Source organism: Hippoglossus stenolepis, chromosome 14 (genome assembly GCF_022539355.2).
Source record: "Hippoglossus stenolepis isolate QCI-W04-F060 chromosome 14, HSTE1.2, whole genome shotgun sequence".
NCBI lineage: Eukaryota > Metazoa > Chordata > Actinopteri > Pleuronectiformes > Pleuronectidae > Hippoglossus > Hippoglossus stenolepis.
In genome coordinates, this window is record NC_061496.1 from 17,586,937 (window position 1) to 17,607,650 (window position 20,714).

Here is a 20,714-nt window from a genome sequence, read left to right on the forward strand (position 1 = left end):
CCTTGTTGTTTGAATCTCTTCCCCTGAGTTCTTATTGAGCTTTCAGGCCCTGATCTAGGCAGGGCACACAGATAAGTTATATACAATGTAACAAGTGATCACTTTAGTCATGTTCATCTATAAAAAATAACTTCCAGTGGAGGCATCCTTTTCAAAATTTAGAAAATGTGAAAGTATATTGTTTTCCGTTAGGCTATATGATGACTCAAATTACTTTACAAATCAGTAATAATAATTATCTGGATGCATTAATTGAAGTTGACAGCTTCTGCCAACGACGAAAGGGTTTCCATGGAATGACCTGCTGCAGCTACATGCCTGGAAAGGATTTGAGTGCATTGCACAAAGGTCCATATCTATATAAAGTAAAAAATACACAAACAAACATAAATACAATCATAGCAGCCCGCAAATCCAAAATAATTAGATTATTGTTAAGACACATACAGGCATTTGTTCCAGTGTTTCTAGAAACTTCTATCTCCTCTATTCTAAGCATTGGACCTATCTGTGCACAAATTATTAAATTATAAATTATTAATCTTTGATATAGGCTGGCTGAGACTTGTATCTAGCTCTAGTTTGGGTTTAACCCACATTGCACAATTCTGTCACCAATGAGGAATTTGCTAATGGATTTTCACATCTGCATAGATCTAATCTGTTCATGATAAAGTCCTGTTGTTTACATTCAGGAGCGAAATCATCAGTGTCATAGTATTAAAAAAAACATTTTTTATTATTTAACAGAGATCAACGGCTCTTTGTATGACTACTATTCTACATGTAGGTGGTTTTAAATTATTTTAGGAATAATAAACATTAATTCGTAATCATAAATCTTCACCCGGGAGGAATACTAATGATAAAAATAACAAACTTTATTTATATAGCACCTTTCAATGAATTAATGGAGAAAAAATAAAAGCAATTTTATGCTTGCATTACACTAGAGAACAATGTTACAACTTAATAATAAAACAATAATATTAATAATAATACTTTACGTTTCAATAGTGTATAATATACAACCTCTCAATAATATATATTATAATTTTTCCAAATAAACTAGGATTGTCTACCAAGCCTGTTTGGATAGAGTTCATATTTTCACTAACGTTTCCTGACTGTGGAGTGAATGTGTGGTTGTTTACAATATGAATCCATCAGGTGAAAAGGTCACACAGAGGAACAGGAGCTCAAGGTTAACCGGAAGTAGTTTATTGTGACGAGGTCGACACCGCGCCAACGAAGTCAGTTTGACGTCGGTATCATTAAAATACACAGTCCTCGACGGTCCCGTGTTTGCGCCAACATCAAACTGACTTCACCTCTGTAAGCTGTTGGGGGAGACCGCTCGGGACCAAAACAAGCCTCCGCATAACAACTCGTGTTTGAAGGTAACCTTCAGTTTACTCTCCGCATGATGGGCTTTACCGCGTGCGGCTGACTAACTCTGTCTGACGTGGCTTTGCGCAGTCGTTCACTGCTCAAATAAACACGGAACACGCACTTTGCGGTCTCTAACATTAGCTAGCTGGATACACAGCTAATGCTAACGCCTGTTAGCAGCCAGTTAGCCGCCTGAGGAGGTGGCAGCACTTTAACTTGACAGAAACTTCTGGAAGCGCGAGGTTAGCTGGGTGTTTCTTACTGTTGATCACATTGTACTGTCGCAGCAGAAACACCGAGCAGGCGAGTTGTAGTTTTAATCATGTTTTAAACTGTGATCAATGAGGATTGTAGTCGACTCAGCTCTGTGTGGTTTTTGGATGACTTAGATACTGTGTTAGCTTGGTAATAAGCTCAGTGATATAATATAGCAGGAGTGAGATACTTAACGTTAATGGTTATTGTTGTCTTCCGGTTTTGCTCTATATTCAAAGTTGCTCACCTTGGTTCTCAGAGTTGTGCTAATGGCTGACAAAGAGGAGACGATGGACGCCCCTGAGAACCATGACAGTTCACCAGCAGCGAAGAAGAACGGACGAACCTCGTTGCTGGACAGCGGGGAGGACTTTGAAGTGTTGGACGAGGAAGACATTGACGACGACCCCCCTCCTCTGGAAGATGCTGGAGGAGGCAAGGGGAAAAGCACAGATGTGTCTGACAAGAGAAATGAAGACACAGAACCGGATCCCCCAGGCCAAGTCGACGAGTGGCTGGACGTTTTAGGTATGTTATAAAAACACCTCAGTAAAATGCCCCTCTATACACTCTTGTGCAAGGTGTCGCAGAAGTTGTGAAGTCAATATTGATGATGGAATTTTAGCTGGATCAGATTCACACATTTTCCACATCTGTAACAAAGGTTTTATGATGCACTTGAGTCAGGCTACTGACATATGGTTGTTCTACAGTCACTGGACAGTCACTAGTGCTGTAGATGTTATGATTGAGATCAATCAATCAATCAGTCAGTCAAATAATTGACTGATGAGCCAAAGAATGGACAAATCAAATAAAAATGTTGATAAAGAGATTCCATAAAATACATTTTTTTTAAGTTATCAAAACAAATAAACTATGAAAAGCTATAGTAAATAGAAGAAATTAAAACCCATAATTGGATAAAAAAATGTACAAAAGATGTTAACAGTCATATACAATGTAATGAAATTTCAAACATATATTCAATAGAATAATGTGTTAAAACCATACTTACACAAAAGCCAGGCTGTAGAGATAGGATTTCAACACTTCCAGTTGTTGTCATGTCTTCAGGTAGAAATTCTTCCAGAGGCTTAAAGTATAAAAGCTTAAAAGCTGCCTCACCAAAGGTTCTTGTCTGACACTTAAGAAGATCTAACTGACCCGTACCAGAGGACCTGGGAAACTTCACTGATCAATATCTCTCCCTAGGTAATGACCAGTTAAAGAAAAAAGTCCTGGAGGCTGGGCAAGGGCGAAACAGTCGGCCACAGAAAGGACAGAATGTGAAGATTAATCTGAAGACCTCCCTGAAGGATGGGACACTGGTAGAGGAGCAGTCTGACGTAGCTTTCACTTTGGGAGACGGTGATGTTTTCCAGGTAAAAACGACTTAATTTTTCTCTCAATTATTCTCTCTTTTAGCTGCAAATAGTATAGGAAAGTATGTAAGAGTTGTTTTACCTTTTTATCTAGGTTATGCATAAAGTACATATTGTTTTTTCTTTTTTCAGGCTCTGGATCTCACTGTGCAGCTCATGGAAATGGGAGAGAAGGCGCTCATCCAGACAGATGCAAAATATGCATATGGCCCCCGTGGGAGGTTAGCAGTGTGTTTTAATGTAATTTTGGCCTTAAAGGGGACATAGCATGCAAATTCCACTTTGTTAGTGCTTCTACACGTTAATTTGGGTATCTGGCATGTCTACCAACCCAAAAACTCTGGAAAAAAAACACTCGCGCGTTTTGTTATGGTTCCTCTAAGTCAGAAACGTCATGCTTGAGTGACTCGAATGAGCTTCCTGTGTATTGTGTCGTAACAATACACTGGATGTCTCCCTACATGGCCTTGGCCCATCCCCCCCGCCCCCCCACACTCGTTACGCCGGGTTTACACCGGACGCAGCGACTAGCGAGGCAGCGCAGCGCCGTTCCCAAGCGCGCAGCCGCCTGGCTGTTCACACGGGCCGCGCATTTCTCCGCGCTGCTCAGCCCGCGATTCACTCACATGTGGCATTTGTCTGGATCGTTGGGACTGGGAGGCTGCAGCAGTTGCTCGGGCGCGACCGCTCGCTCTCCCATGTGTGAGCTGGAATTTGTGTCAACGCCACACAGCCAGCAGTGTGGAAGACTTCCGCAGTGTTCAGCACTACTGTAACACTGGTCAAACACACAGAGCCCCCACTCGATTCGCGGGTTTACACCGGGCTAGCGAGGCTGTGAGGCAGCGAGCGCCGTTCTCCGGCACGCAGCCGCCTGGCTGTTCACACGGGACGCGCATTTCTCCGCTGGTCAGCCCCATAGACTGTATATATAAGGTCAGCCCGCGATTCTGCTTTCTCCGCTTGTTGTTGTACCCGTTGAATGTCGGGGTTCGGGGTAAATGATGGTCTTCATAGCCCCCACCCCTCTCTGTCTGCTTGTGTGCTTGTAGTGGATGGGCAGAGGGGGACATTTAATTATGTGATTGGGAAAATTAAAACTCCAGGACAACAGAAGGGAATACAAAGTATGGGATGCATATTTGATTATTTATATCATATAAAATATGTAATTTATATTGTTTAAAATCATGGGGGGGGGGGGGAGCTGGCTCATTAGCATTTAAAGGAACAGGCACTCAAAACAGGTCACTCTGTGGAGGGCTGTTTTATACAGGGTAAAAAGGGTGCTGTTTTATATGATCCTTGTGGTATTTTGACCAAAGTATGTTACAGACATTTCATTAATACCCCAAGGAACCATATCAACTTGTGGTAAAATGGGCATACGATGTCCCCTTTAAGGGTTTAATATACACAAAAGCTGTAGTTTCAAAATTGAGTTTGCTTTTAAATAATAAAATATGAACATTTGCTTCGTTGAATTTGGCTAAAGTAACATAGCTTTACTTACAAGCTCTGTTCTTGACTTCCTTGTGTGTTATCCAGTCACTGACATCTCTGAAATCTACTGTGTTTATTTGGCTTGCCAGTCTTGAATCCAAGGTCCCTCCCAATGCTGAGCTGTCCCTAGAAGTGGAACTGCTGGAATCTACGGATGTTCCAGACGTGGAGCTGCTGCCCCCTATAGAAAAGATTGCCCTTGCCAGCCTTAAGAGAGAGAGGGGCAATGTTCATTATCAGCGTGGGGACTACGCCTTTGCTGTCAACTCGTATAGTATTGCCCTGCAGATAACAGAGTCTAGTTCCAAAGGTGAGATGCAGGTCAAAGAATCATGAGTCACTGATAAGTTAATTACAGTACATGTCTTTTTAAATACTTGGCATTGTGATTATTGCTTTAGTACCTCACCAGTGGGAAATGGTAGGCAGGGAAAATCCTAATGATTCAACAAATTTTCAATCATTTTAATAATGCACAGATTTTTATACTCTGGTTACACTGGTTTTATACTCACAAGCTTGTTTGTCTGTGGTCCTTTTTTAAAACCTGTTTTGATCTAATTTTGTTGTGGATGCTTCTGCTGCAGTTGACATTACTCCTGAGGAGGAGGACGAGTTGATGGATGTGAAAGTTAAGTGTTTAAACAACATGGCTGCCTCTCAGCTGAAACTGGACCACTATGACGCAGCACTTAAATCTTGTGTCTCAGCTCTGGCCCATCAGCCAGAGAACATAAAAGCACTTTTCCGCATGGGCAAGGTACACGTTCCTGGTGTTTTTTTACTCTTTCTCCTGTTAGTCTCTGGTAGATCGTTTTATTGACGTGTGTTTTCCCTCAAGGTATTGGCCTTGCAAGGTGAATACACAGAAGCCATTCAAACTTTGAGGAAGGCACTGAAGTTGGAACCAAGCAACAAGGTACTTTTCTGCCTCTTCCCATCAAGTTTTGGTAAAACAGGTCTTATTGTAGAGAAGTTGCAGTTCATTATTACGACCAGTAGATGGTGCCGTGAGGTAAAATATCTCACCACTTAGTTTGTATTGCAAGGTCAGGTGGAGTGCTGATTCATCATTTCAGAGGATCTGTTTTCATGTTGTTGCTGTAAATAGGTTTGCCCTGTAGCTCAGCCATAACTAATGCTGAGCCTCTGTGCCTGTTCTCCTGCTTATGGAGTTGGGTATATGCAGTTCTTTGGCAGAATTCGACAAAACTCAGCTGAGTGCGTGGGCCTCTTAGATTAGCTGTAAGCTGCAGCAGCATGGCGTTCATGCCCAGAATCCTCCACTTCAGTCCCACACCAATCTGTCAACCTGCACATGGCTTGCCCACCACATTTCATCCAACACACGCAGTACAAATATATATATAATGCACTATTATGATTTTGAATACTTCATCTTCTTTCGATAGCTGAATTGTTGGCCCGTGTGTAGTTGGGAATCTTTTGCATACCTTTACAAGGATGTATATTGACACTGTTGTTTACAGTAATCTGTGACGCATGTGTGAAAGTTCTTTTTTATAGTGTGATTGCAAAGACCACCTACTTAGCTGACATCCTTTGACCGACTACAATTAAAGTAATGATCTGAATGTTTTTATACACTCTCAGTGTTGATCATTCATTGAGTTATTTGTAACCATCGCCACAAAACAACACTGACCTCCACCTTTTTATTTTCTAGATTTTTACAGTAGTAAAATTCACACACACACACGCATGTATTGACAACAGGCCTTTCTGTCAACAACATAATTTGGTCTTTACAAACAGACAGAACATACATATGTATTTGCATATAATACGGGGAGGAGTGATCTTCTCACACGTTGTCACTTGAGACACATTCTAATACCAGATGTGAACTGGGGTACTCAGAGCTGATAGGCTTACCACCAGGTCTGAAGAAGGCCTATGTTTACAACTTTCTCAACACATTTCTAGGTTCCAGGTTTGTTGTTTTAAAGTTAACATGAGCATGTCTCTTAGTGCTAAAAATAATTAAAAGACTCCAAGTGGAACTGCATGTTCTAACAGCAAGAACCGTGGGTGTGCTTCAGTGACGATACAAAAACGCTCCCTTTATAATCAAAGAGGCGGTCTTAATCTGTCACAGGAGTCTTGGCATGACAAGATGACACACTATCTCTCTTCTCCAATCACTGACAGACGTGCTGTCTGCCTTTTTACATTGGTGTCAGCTGTTCGCCCACTATCTTCCACTCTGATGGGAGACTTATTTTATCTGTTGTTTCTTGACTGTTTGATATGGCGTGCAGAGTTGACAGTTCCAGTATAGACAGCCTCAGACCGCCTCATCACAGAGGCTGTTAGGACGGGATGTTTAAATGTTTGTTTATCCTACTTTATTCCAGCCCTGAGGACACAAGTCAGTGTGGTGTCATTTTGGTCATTATGGTGGGTAGCTGATTGCATAATGTATGTTCCAACTCGCCAAGGGTTCCCTGCTCGAGCGCTGTGCTGTAAATGTATCTGTTACTCTTAGCAGTAGATAGGAACGGACAAATCCTCAGGGTACAGACTTGTACAGACTTTCACACCGACTCTCCACTCGTCACCGAATCTCTCCCTCAAATATGAAACGACTTTTGGTTCAACATTATTGTGAATTGTATGTAATGGTGCTCCGTCAGTCTTTTTGAAGCAGAAATATTTTAGTTTTCTCTGAAAGCAGTTTTTTGCTTAGTCACTTGAAAACTTAAGGGCAATGAAGTGACTCAGATCTGAGAAACTTGTTATAACAGTAACCGAACCCATATCCTGGAATAATGTGTGGAGTCGTGGGCTAAATGGCAGCTTGATTTTTGTCACGCAAACCTGTGATTTCCTGTAAGACGACAAAAGAACAACAAACACAAACATTGTTTTGATGTCGGCATTTAATCAAAGCTTCATCCATAGTTTTTTTTAAGCTCTGATCACTTGGTGACCTTGCGTGTCTAATGAAAGGATATTGTCATTCTCACATTTCTATTTGGAAGTTAATCAGTCTTTGGTGGTTTTACAGTTGCAGGATGTTATTTTCTTCATGTTGGGGTGTTTGGGTTGTTCGGGGGGGAGTGGGTATTTGTGTATTGGAAGTATTACTCATCATTTGTCTCTCCTGTCTAGACAATCCACGCAGAGCTCTCCAAGCTGGTGAAGAAGAACTCCGAGCAGAGAGGAGCGGAGCAGGCCATGTATAAGAAGATGCTGGGTAACCCCACTAGTAGCAACAGTGGCACACAGAAACACCGGGCCAAGTCTTCATGGGTGAGACACTCAGTCATTCCTTGAGAAAAAACATTTTAAAGTGTGGGAAAAAATGTAGCGTTTGAATCTGTGGCCATCATCACATGATACTAGGGATGTAATCCTCAAATTACACTTTGTGGTGAAAATGGTAGCTGTGTTTGTGTGTGTGGTCTTTTGGGGGGTGTTCTCTATTGTTAAATAAGTAATTTCAGTTTTATTATATTTTAGAAAAAAAACTGAATAACGCTGTTTCTCGTTAAGTCAGTGTTTCTCTTGCGCGTACTCAGGACGTCTTAAAGGGCTGCGTGCTGTTTACCATGCTGCTGCTAACGTTAGCTCATCTAGGATTCCTTCAGTGTTCATCATTCAGAAGGTTTTTACCGGTAGCTGAATTTTCCTCTCCAAAACAAACAGACCCTGTGATTGAATTAAATGAAAAGTGAAACACAGAAAAGAGCAGTTAATGGATAAAATCAGCATTTCTTCAACATTCAAACGTCAGGAGGGGCTATTTCCTCTGCTTGTTTCTCTGAAAATATAAGATCTGGACGTCTGATGACGGAAATCCCTCATTCGGTTAAAGCTAATAAAAAGTGGCAGTGATGCAACTTAAAACAATAGGAAAGTAGTTGGCTGATTATCCGGCTGACAGCCAGCACTTACTTGCACTTTTCACTGTGTCATGGTTCAATATTTCATTATTCGAAGTACTTAATATGCACTCTCTATTCTTTCTGTCCTTTATTTCACTAGGGTCTCAGCTGGAAATGGCTATTTGGTGCCACTGCGGTAGCCATCGGGGGTGTAGCGCTATCCGTTGTCATAGCTGCTAGAAATTGAACCAAGCCTGTAGTGAACGTCTGACCCCTGCAATGTGAGAACCACAGAAGCACATCTGGCAGTTCCTTCTTAGCTTTGCTCAAAGTGGGTGGAAAAGCCAGTCGGGTCAGTCACCTCTTCACTGTCACTCGTTTCTCTGCTATGTTTGAGAAGTTTAACGTGATGAATAATTAAACATCAATGTTTGCATATGGGAAATGTTCTTTCCAATCGTACGGATGTTCATGCATATCAGTCACATTGCCAGACACTGTTTTTTTTTTTTCTGTTGCTGCCATTGTTGTTGTCTTTGGTAGTTGATGTTGGAAATTGAAATATAGTTTACTGTAGATTCCACATAGAAGCTATTTATACAATATTTTCCCAGTAAAGTTATGCTATAGTTTTAAAGCATCAGATAGTGCAGTTAACACTTAACATTCAAGGGGGAACACATTTCAAGTTGTTTTAATTGTGGTACAAAGTTTTATGTCAATTTGGTGTAATGAAGATGGTCTGTTTGAGGTTCACACACTGGAAGATACTTTGCTTGTTTGTCACATCTCTTAAAAGACTATTCATACAGTGACAAGAGAAACAGAGACACCTTTACAACTGTCAACAAGAATACACTACCTTACTTTAAGTTTTCGGTCTTTGTTGAGTTTGCGTGGTGGGTATTTTGGCTCTGGAGTGTGTTGTTAGACTTGACCTCAACACAGCTAAATGGTAAATGGTCTGTATTTATATGGCGTTTTTCTAGTCTTGATGACCACTCAAAGCGTTAAGTGGCCTGATAGAGCTCCATGGAACTGAGTCATCAACACCTATCTGATTAGAATCCAATGCTTTTATACTCTCAGTCCCTCATGTATAAGTACTTTAAAGTGTCAGCTAGTGGAGATATACTGTACTGAATGTTCAGCATTCCGAAATGAGTCATTTCATGTTTGCAGCTTTAACCTTTAAAACCCAGGCAGAAAATGGTATGTGAAGTTTATCTGTATCATGACTGTTATTGATACTGAAGGATAGTTTATTTTTATTATCCAATTCCATATTAAATTGTTGCTGAGTAAGACCAAATGCTGAAGGATGACCCCTCAAGTTCCATGTTGGGTGTTTGTTTTTTTTCCCTCTTTATGCTCTTACATTCTTCTGCCTGTGCGTTTTTTTTCCTTAAATTATAATCCTTTGATTGTTTATTTATTAGACTGTTTTTGCTATTTGCTTTCATACATTTAGTAAATGTGATTTCAACCAAAGCTGTGGCTTCTTCAGTGTACAGTCAGTTCTACAGAGCCAAATGTTGCATAAAACTAAGTGATCATGATAAAATCCCTTGCATTCCCTGCATTTGTTAATTTTATATTTATCTCAATAAAAAAATGTTTCTGTTCTCAAACTGTGGTTTTCTTTTTGTGTCATTTTATAATTTGTGATTTCTACACAAGCCTAACGAAGAAAAAGTTGTGGTGTGGTCACAGAAGTAATCCGACTTCATGTTTATGACCCCAGCTTTGCTTGGACAAATATGGTCGTTCCCCTTGACCACTTACGTTCGTCGACGCTGTTCCAGGCCAGTGTGACGTAGCACAGCAGCTTTGATCAATTGTGGACTCAAGCTCACAAAATATGTACGCAGCAAGAACTGTTAGGCTCTATTTGTCAACAGACTTATTGTGAAGTCACTACTATGATACTTTATAATTTCTTTATTAGCAGAGAATAACAAACACTCAACAAACAGCAAAACATTGTACAAATATGAGGTTGATCAATTATTATTACACCTCTTCACACCTTTGCAAAATGCATAAGCACTATATTGGTATAATATATAACTTATTTGATCCTCTGTAGAGGAAATTGAAAATTGACACATGGACAAATCTGTATACAAACAGAAGCCAGTATAAATCAGATCAAATTAGAAATACTATGTACAAGACTGTTTTCTAAATGTGCAATCAAAGTTGTAATTTGTCCCAATTGTTTTGGAATATAAAATATGCGCAGATAGTTATTTGACTTTTGTTATACTGCTATTGATGAAAACTACATTGTGATAATTATTGATATAGTTGTATTGCCCTACAAGGAGCTTTAATCTATATCGGCACCCAGTGGTAATGTCTGTATGAGTCACACACATTCTCTATTATAATCCCTGCATATTCATATTTGTTTTTGAAGACATGAAGATAAAACCAGTCCTTGACATGTCTCGGCTGATCAGTGTTTACAGTTACACAGTTGTATTTGCTTACACTCGGACATTCCCGAGGTTGATGGATGTTCCCGAACTGTGGGTTTTTTTCCAGACATTGACGTATCGCTGACGTAACGAGATGACCTGTTTCCTCCTTCCTCCGCATTACTGATGAGCAACGTTATGTTTCCAAATGACTCGAGACGCGTATGTTGTGTCCTCCACTAATAACTACAGCACAATCTTCACAGAACACGATGGGGATATAATGGCACCAGAAACACATTGACTCACGTGTTGTCTAAAATGTGAAGTAAAATTATTTTCAAAAAAAAGTCGATGACCTGTCGCGCTGAAATAAACCATTTGACTGTGTTGATATAGAGAGTATATTCTCTAAGTATTGATTTTAAAAGTGTGTCTAACGCGCGCGTGTGTGTGTGTGTGTGTGTGTTTGTGTGTGTGCGCGCGTGTGTGTGTGTGTGTGTGTGCGGGGCCACATCATTGGCGCTGGGCTGCTTCCTAATGAATATTCATTGAGGAGCGACGGGACTTCTCGGTTTACAACAGAGCGCGTCCGTGCGCGTGGTGGGAACGGCAGCAAGATGGCGGCGCTGAAGGAGGAGCAGTGCTACGGACTGTCCTGTGGAAGAGTGAGCAACGGCAGCAATGTCTCCGTCTTCCACGTTAAACTCACTGACAGCGCGCTGAAGGCCTTCGAGGGCTACCAGAGCGGCAAGGTAAGCGGGCTGTCCCCGGCACCGCGGCGTCCCGGTTCTGCGTGTACAGGTCTGTCCGGGCGGAGGACTCGGTGACAGGCAGAGCGAGGTCAGTCAGTCCCCCCCCCCGGCTCTCAGGCTGCCTCCCTGCCCGATGCGGCTGCCGTCACGCCGCCGCACACAGCCCGCAGCAGGCTGCTGGAGGCTGGGGTAGCGATGGCGTGGTGGACCGTCTACTGGATCCGCCAGCTACTGGATCTGGCCGGGTGACTTGTTGGATGTTAGGCGGCTGTTTCACGGAGCTACACCCAGACTCGCTCGCTCCGCACCGACTCGGTCATTTAACAAGAGCCCGAGCTCCACTCGTTATTTCACTGTGTTGCTGCGTTTGTTTTCGTTGTTACAACAGTTCTAACTCCTCACTTGACTCGTGTGAACGTCCGTGATAATTCCAACAGGAAACATGGAGTAACTTGTGTTGGGAGGACGGATGTTTCCAGAAAGTTTAAAGCTGTCAAAAAAGCAGGCAGACCTTGCTAGCTAACGTAGCCTCACATAGAGGGTAACTTTAAATGCCTGAGCCATACCCACCACCTCACTAAAGGTACATGTCTACGGTCCAGTCTTTAATTCAAGCAAAGCCTGATGACAACGTGGTGAATAATTTGGAAAAGTACCCAGTATTATTCATCCGAATCCTGTCTCCCAACCCCCTCACTGCCACTGGAGGCTCACGTTCACCTCACAGCTTTACAACTGCTCCAAACTTATTTATCTGGAGATCCAACTAATTAACTCACTACATGTCCAGCTCTGATCTCTGGGCTGTTGCTGCTCCTGGTGGCGTTGGCCTGGCTTGTTGTGTAGAGAGCTGTAGGTCTGGTGATGGCCATCTAACATTTCAGCTTCTATAAATATTTGACAGGGAAAACCTGGCAAGCCGTGCAGGAGGAAAGGGCCTTATCCCCCAGCTCCAGTGGCTGTGCACAGCCCAACTGCAACCAATAAACCTGAACAATAAAAGTGTGATAGGTAACTGTGGAGCTACGTCACACGGGCCGAAATTGTCAATATTGGGCGACCCCTCGACTCGTTAAGCTTTTGTCATTCTAGCTACAGTTAGTTGGCAAATAACTGAATGTTTTTTACATTTACAAAGGGCCTTTGTCCTTTAGAGATGTAGAGCGATCTGACATTTTGGCGATGGCACATTATGGCGTCATGCTGAATTGTTGCACATGTTTAATTTATAAAAAGAAAAAGGTGATTGTTATTATTTATTTTTTTTACTAAAACACAGAGCATACAACCCAAGAGGTTTGTGCTGCTACATCCAACTAGCATTGTTTATAATTCAGGATAGGTTCTCTACAACAATTTTGGCAAAACATTTTAAAATCATATAGCAACAGAAGGGTTTATACCAATGTGTTATCATTTAGATTCATTGTAATTCAGCGCAGGGTCTTCTTTTCACGAGGAGGCAGGACAACACACGCAAACAGCTCAAGCATCTCGGCCTGTACAGAGTTAAATATTGGCACTTGGGCTTTCCTTGAGGGGTAGATCGCTGCCCCACCCGTAGCACCATTGTTTTCTTTCCACAAAGGAGCATTAAATGCACATCCTTATGAAATCTCATTTTCAACATATGCTAATGTAATGATTACTGCATTAACGACAAGAAATGTTGCTTGTCGGCTCATACACGTAGGACCAAAGAGGCAAGTTGTGAGATCATGCTAAAGGATCAAGATGCACCTTTTTAAGAACGTTTGTATTAAAGAGATGCAGGCTCGCTACCTGGTCTAGTTGTTTTGCACTCTGCATCATTTCCCCTCTTTATTCAGGTTAAAGCCCTTACTCACTATTTGATAAGATCTTAGATGTTGGGTTATCAAATGGATGAATCAGGATGGAATAGAGGCAAGTGCTTGTTTTTACGTGTGTTAAGAGCAGTAGATCGACCTTAGCTGGCACAACTGTTAGAATCACATTTTGTCCCTTTTGTGGCGAGGGGGTGTTACTGTGGTTAAAACTTTGGGAGATCTGTTATCAAATCTCATGGTGCTGTTTTTTTGATATAATAACAATACAGGTTATATTTTTTTATCAGACACACACCAGGAACACACAGGCATAAACACCATGATCACAACAGTTAACAGCTTTCGTTGTGACCCAGTCACATTAGCTTCACACACTGACAGATGATGAGCAGACATCATACCACCCACCTGACCCAGTTAGCATGTGGAGGTGTGCCACGTGTCTAAATTAATTGCATGTGCGTATACATTACATTATGGGAGCACACACTCGGGAGTCTCCTTAGTCAGCCCCACTCACGAGTGCTCAGAGCCGTCTAAAGTTAAAGGTTAAAATTGACACAATGGTTAAATGAAAAACACCAGTGACATGGAGCACATTTGTGCAAAAATAGATTGACAAAAGATATTATTGTTGTGCTTTCACTCAAAAAGTGGCTATCTGTTGCTTGTCGGTGTGAGATCTGTACAAGCTTTGAGCTTTTGTGACAGTTTTGTCATTTGCTCATGCTATATCTGAAAAATCTTCCCTCTTCTAAACTAAATGCCAAACTGCTTCACCAGAGAGGTTCAAGTTATGTGTGACGTTCTGCCATTTTCCAAGTTCAGACCAACTTGGATAAGCAACTAAGTTGATGATCTAATTTAGTGGTTGGGATGTAATTTATCAATCAAATTAAGGGCTCAATTATTAACACAGACACCCCACCACCCCAAACTTGAGCATATATTGTTTTCATTCTGGCTCTGGTAACTTCTAGAGAAGCTGAGGCTTCCTCATAACTCAAACACTGGCTGGCACCCAAATGTAGGGGTGAGCTGGGAACTCGATAAAGGAAGCGGAAGAGAGCTACAGAATGACACAAGCCTTCCGAAGAAAAAGTTGTGGTGTGGTCACAGAAGTAATCAGGCTTCATGTTTATGACCCCAGTTTTGCTTGGACAAATATGGTCGTTCCCCTTGACCACTTCCGTTCATCGACGCTGTTCCAGGCCAGTGTGATGTAGCACAGCAGCTTTGATCAATTGTGGACTCAAGCTCACAAAATATGTACACAGCAAGAACTGTTAGGCTCTATTTGTCAACAGACTTATTGTGAAGTCACTACTATGATACTTTGGAGAGTAAGGAACAAAATGTTCACAGACTTGTTCCAATGTAACATGACCGAATGACAAATGTTGGCTCAGCTGCAAATCTGTTTCTGCCATGTTAACTAGTTCCAAGAATCTTATTATAACTGAGTCATTCTTACTGTGTTCCTGTAGTGGAACAGCAGTCAGCCACTAGCAATAGTTGAGCTTCCTGTATGAGACGTGACTGTCAGCCGGTTCCTCCGTTGGTCGTCTGAGGACAAAGTGAACTGGAGCTACTGCAGTGGGACTATCAGCCCAGAGACTCATGTTTTTTGTCTTTTTTTTTTAACAGGCTGTGACATAAGCAAGGAAATAAGTAAAGCTACTTTAACGTCATCAAGCTGAAGGTTATGGGGAGTGCAGATATAAGTTTATAATTTTGTCTCTGGATGTCTGTTGTTGCGACACAGAATTGGACCTGTCATTTGTTCTGAAAATACAAGTAGTCCCATGTGATTGTTAAAACTTTTAGTTAGCCCATGTCACATCTTTTGTCTTGTGGTGAGGTAGTGGTTGTAATTGTTGTTATAACCTGCATAAATTCTTTAGGACATGCATCATCTCTTTGTGAGCTGTTAATTATGTTTCACATTAACATTTAAAGCTCTGGAAGAAATGATCAGTGTCAATGAACATTGGGATGCATTTAATGATGCCGGTTTTAATCCAGTTATTTTTAATAACAAGCTCTTGAAGTAAACCAATGGCTAATTCTTGCTAGTGTAGTTATATGTTACATAATGCCAGGGCCAACAAAACAAGGAAACAATAAACATGTCACGCCTGTCGAGATCTGTCATTTTACAGCTGCTGAAAGTGTGAAATATTTAAATTGTGTGGTTTAAGAATGACCTAAGAGAGTTTTCTTACCTGGAAGTCGGAACAAGCGTTAATGTCTTTGTTACATTGAATACATCTGATTTGGTAGTTTTTGTTTCAAATGGCATTGAGAATATAGGACAAGATGTTAAATATCCCTTGTACGTTTGAAGGTCTTCTGCACAATTTAGGTTACCAACTACCAGTAGATGTTAGCAGGTGTTAGTGGCCACCAGCGGATGGTAGGGACATAAACTGTGCACCTTAGCGCCATCAAGTGTTTTGGGTTTGTAATCAATGATACAGGCAGAACTTGAGAGTACTCTTCGGCTAAAGGGTTTGTAGACGGGTGTACATCTGACTTTGGTGTGTTATCAGTTCGGCGGGTAGTATATATTTGATTACTGACATTTATCTGTGTTTATGGATGAAACATTGACACCCTCTTGAAAATCTTATTTGAAAGCATCCAGGTTTTAATTTGAGAGTTTAAGTTGAATGCCAGAGGTTTACATGTAGATATGGATCAATACTTAGTCAAATACTTGCGGTGGCAGGCTATAGGGTTCATTAAGGAGGTCAGCTTACAGTGCCTGGCTCCTGGCTACCCCCTGCCTCTGCCCGTATGGGAATGGTATGGGAAGTAATGGAGACTGGGCGGGGATTATGTTGCTTGAAGCTGGTCAGGCTGTGCCAGTGCGATGGTTATTTAAGGAATGCTGACTCCCCAGTTTCAGCAGGTCACAGGACGCTGCAAGGGATGACCATAACCACTAAGGCCAAATATGACTCCAAATGTCATAGTGTTCCTCCGTCCTGTGGCAGCGTTGACACATGTGACCGTGTCAAGCTTGTGTCACTGCACGCGGAGCAGACTCCTTGACCTGCAGTTTCTTTTTCAAGAAATCGGTCAAAGCATAGGTCATGGTTTGATCTTTGGTCTACAAACATACTTTTTGTGCCCGTGCTAGTTGACCAGTATTGAGCAATATTATCCCTGAAATCAGGTACAAGTGTACAGTATTTACTGGAGCTTGTACATATAGCTGTTTTTATACCTGAGCATTCATCAGTTAAAAAATATCACTGAATATTGACTATGAATCAAAGCCCAGACATGATGGCTGAATGGCTGCTTCATCAATTTATAAAACTTGACAGAATCCCATGACCATTGAGCTACTTTTGTTTGTCATGAATTTCAACCATCTATGCGACTATATGTTGTGTTCCTACAAAATGACAGATGGTTGAAACTACTGTTGGCTACATTATTTATTTTAAGTCCTGTAGCAATTGAATATTCAAGCAGCACGAGTCATGAGGCAGAGTCACTGTGATTGTGGGAGTCTTCACCGAAAGCCACTGGAAGTGCCAGTAATGAAACTGGACTTCTTTGCTTGGATTATATGCTGCTCTCTTACATTAAAAGTATATAAACAAGACATTTTTTATCAACACTTTGCTTTTGAGCCAAGCTGTAATAACAACAACTGTAATAGGGAACATAACATCTGTTAAATCCAGGTAACAAATGGTGGCAATGTTTGTCTGACCAGAGGAAGATAGCTTTTGGACTGTAATGAGATTCTTTTTATATGATGGAAAAAAGTGAAACTCACTTCAGTTTTCTGCTAAATATCACATTTTGTGCTTTTTTTAATTGTACTGGAGCTGATGACAACATTCAGTCGTGACACATCCAAGTGAAACCATAATGTTTTGTCCACACTCTTTGGCTTGCAAACACAGATAATTGTGAAAACAGTGGTCTCATGTTGCATTTTGGATGAATCTGTTAAAACAACAAAGATGTAGTCCTTCACAGACATCAGGTGTCACTTAACAGAAATGTTACTGTAGCCAACAACACCATACAGTGGTTGGCAGTTATTTTGTGAGGGAACTGGGCAAGCATAATAGTGGGATTTTCAATTGATGTCTCACTGCACAGTTTTGCTATACATAAGCCTCATAAAATAAACCATCATGACCTAAGGTTAACCCAAGAAGACCAAATGGAGTAACTGGACAAATAATGGTTGATCTCTGGAAAAGAGAGTGGGTGTGTTGTTGAAGTTTCTAACACCCTATGGACATTAAACTGGAAGAATGCAAATATTTTTGAATGTTTCAGCAAGTATAAATATCACTGCTGACTCAGTAGCTTCCCATCAACTTCAATGTGCTATAAACAAACACACATGGTTTCTGCAGTGCAATATATATGTAATGTCCTGCCTCCTATATGCCCCACCCAGACGTCACCCCTCGCAAAGAAATGTTTCTGTTGTGATCGCGTCTGACCCCCAAGACAATCCCATGCTGTCTTCATGCGCTCTTCATATGTGTAAGGCAAAATGTCTGCACCCAATTTTCCTGACATTTTTCGCAGTTCCTGTGTGAAAACAATATAAATGTCCTGATCCTCTCCTCACAACCAACAAGTGGTGCAAAACAAAAGAAACTTGTTCTGCCATTTCAAGCATAAGATCAAAGGTAGCTCAGCAGTCATGAGATGGAAAACACTATAAACCTCAAAGGGTTTCTTTCGAGCAATGAAGAACCAGTTAAAGTAAATATACCAACAAGTAGGTCCACTTAAGCCTAGGTGCAAACTGTGTCACTTCAAATACTCGCTTGACACTCCTCTGTCATAGCTATTTTAAAGACTAGACTATTACACCACGTTTCACACACTGGGCACACTCCGTAATGATGCATGCACACTTAATATTGAGAGTGGGTACACTCAGTACCATCTCACACTTGCACAGTGCGTAGCACACTGTGCTCTTTCCACCACTGAAATACTAGACAGGTGGAACATCCCATCATTATGACAGCTACGTATGTAACCTAACACATGACAATTTGGGTGCCACGGCCAATACCCATAGGGATTTGGATATGGCTATTCCTGTATGCATTTACTACAAAACAAAGAAACCCATTGGCATTGCAACATGAGCGAAAGAGTAGAGTTACACTGTGTGGGGAAATAATTTAACTTGATCTATTGAGCCTGTATCAAGAGGCTGGTCATTTTCTACGACTAACAGCTAGGTTCTTGCACCGATAAAATCCTAATATGTTAAATTCAAACTCACTGACATAAACTGTCATAATATAGCATCTTGTAATTGCTTTTGCAGTGCTCGTTCTAAACATGCCTGTTTGGAATGGGCTGTGGTGGTGCGGGTTGCAGCTTTCTTTCTGAAACTGTAAAGGTGACCTGCAGTAACTGAGCCGTGGCAAGTAAAGGGCGGCTGCAGGACTCAGTCCACAGGACACTGAAGCCTCGCCATAGCTGCTGCACAAAGAGCTGTTCACCTGTTTATTCAAAGTTCGGTGTAGCTCGACTCAGTATGCAGAACCCTGAACAGAAGAATCGGTTGTCGTTGCCATGAACACGCTGTCATTGTGACATCACTTACATTGAAGAAAGCCAACCGCCGCTGCTGCTATGGTCACCTGTTAGTTCAGTTTATCAATATTGAACGTATCACATGTCCAAATCACACCAAATTCGACACCGTCCTTCCCTAGGCCCTTAACAACACACATGACAAGTGTGACGGCGATAAGATGAACAGTTCTCTATGTGTTCCGGATGTTCTCTGTAAGGTTTCAAGATGGTTTGTAGCTTAACTTGTCAATTTTATACCCAATTAAACTGTTGCACAGATTTGAACTTGACCAAGTCGACCAGGGAGGTTTTTAAACTTTATTTGTATGACCGATTTTGGATCATTAAATGTATATGCTGATCAAAAAGACTTCCGGATCATGTTAAATTGTGATCACTATTAAGTTGTGCAGCAGTTAAAACATTTGGACACAAAATATCGTTGGAGAACTTCAGGTCAGTGTTTGTGTATAATGCTGGACAAAGTACAACAAGAAGACAAGCTTTTGTGTCGTAGGAACAACATTTTCATCAGTTCAGTTTTATCATTAGCTGCGTCTGTCCAGTTGATCCCCATTCTGTCACTGTTTGGCAGCGTGTGAGAACATCCATGGCCTTGTCATCGATCCACGCTCAGGACCCGTACTCTGTCCCTAAGGTTAGCTCTGTGGAACATTCTGGGCTCAGGTCCCAGAAAATAGTGACATGTCAGCAGCCCATTCAAATGAACAGGCTGAGGGTAGCACTATGCTCGCAGCACTGTGATGGGGGAGGGGTACAGGGTGGTTGGAAGTGCTAAAACTGGTGCTGTGTTAAACATTGCAGGGGGAAGCTAGGGAGTGTGGCTCCATGAAAGGTCTGACGTTCCTCGGGAGCTTTTGACTGTTCAGAGCTCAGTACAAACTGAAACCGTCTTTGGTTGCTCACAAAATATTCATAACAGTGGTTTGCTTCTTTCCTACATCATCAATAAAAACACAACCTCATGATCCTGAGTGGGTTTGTCAGAAGCTATTGAACATGCTACTACTTAGGAAGAATCCGGCCTTTTCTGCTTAGTTGTTTGGCTATAAAGGCAATCAATTATTACACCAGACTTGGTGAAGGCTTGGCTGGCAAGTTGTTGTACCCATGCAGCTGGTGAAACAAGTTTAGCAACACCAAGGATTAGCAAAATTATTTGAAGGCGCCAAAGTTCTGGAAGTAAAGTCTGGGTAATATTTACACAGCCTTCCGCATGTGTGACGTGAGCACAATCCATTTGCTCAAATCAATTTTTCACAGAACAGCAGTAACTAAAGGGAGCGATGCATTGGCATAATGTCACCGTGGCTTTTTATAACCCAGTGACCCCAATCACTTCATTTCCCGACATATCCTATATGGATATCATTATAAATGGCTGGCTGCTATGAAAATAAATAAGCTGCATTACAATGATTACAGTAAGAGAATCATTTTATATCATGTACTGGCTTTATAACTGTGGTACTGATTCACTTAACAATATGTCATTGGCCATGGCACACATTTTGTGGCCTAATGGTTAAAGCACATAACACATAATGACAACGTCCAGTTGTTTTAACCATTTGTTACATGTCATATCCATATATATCAAATAAATATCACTACTCAGTAGAATGTATACCTCCGCCAAGGCCGTGCAATCACAGTAAGGCGAATTCATAGTTACCATGTCTGCCAGTCCACTGTGGTCCTCGTCATGTAAATGTCATCCACCCATGTCCGCAAGGGT

General features: G+C 41.4%; 2 protein-coding genes across 4 annotated transcripts in view; both read left to right on the top strand.

The window, feature by feature from the left end:
* The first annotated feature begins 1,240 nt into the window (after window positions 1–1,240).
* Window positions 1,241–10,017, top strand: fkbp8 (FKBP prolyl isomerase 8). Of its 3 annotated transcripts, none has more exons than XM_047343130.1 (9): window positions 1,241–1,400; window positions 1,887–2,175; window positions 2,863–3,032; window positions 3,165–3,253; window positions 4,625–4,845; window positions 5,123–5,295; window positions 5,377–5,454; window positions 7,671–7,811; window positions 8,547–10,017. In XM_047343130.1, exons 2-9 carry the CDS (start codon window positions 1,917–1,919, stop codon window positions 8,631–8,633), a joined length of 1,218 nt encoding a protein of 405 aa, XP_047199086.1. In that variant the 5' UTR covers window positions 1,241–1,400; window positions 1,887–1,916; the 3' UTR covers window positions 8,634–10,017. The 3 variants fall into 3 exon arrangements, with proteins under 3 accessions (XP_047199086.1, XP_047199085.1, XP_047199087.1); XM_047343129.1 differs by having other exon boundaries at window positions 1,244–1,400; window positions 1,907–2,175; XM_047343131.1 differs by lacking the exon at window positions 1,241–1,400 and adding an exon at window positions 1,435–1,695 and having other exon boundaries at window positions 1,907–2,175.
* A 1,366-nt stretch (window positions 10,018–11,383) lies between these two features.
* The window catches only part of ell (elongation factor RNA polymerase II), a 32,993-nt gene continuing 23,662 nt past the window's right edge, over window positions 11,384–20,714 (top strand). The window contains exon 1 of the mRNA XM_047343128.1: window positions 11,384–11,564. Coding sequence (XP_047199084.1) covers window positions 11,430–11,564 — 135 coding nt within the window. The 5' untranslated portion in view covers window positions 11,384–11,429. The remainder of the gene's footprint in view (window positions 11,565–20,714) is intronic.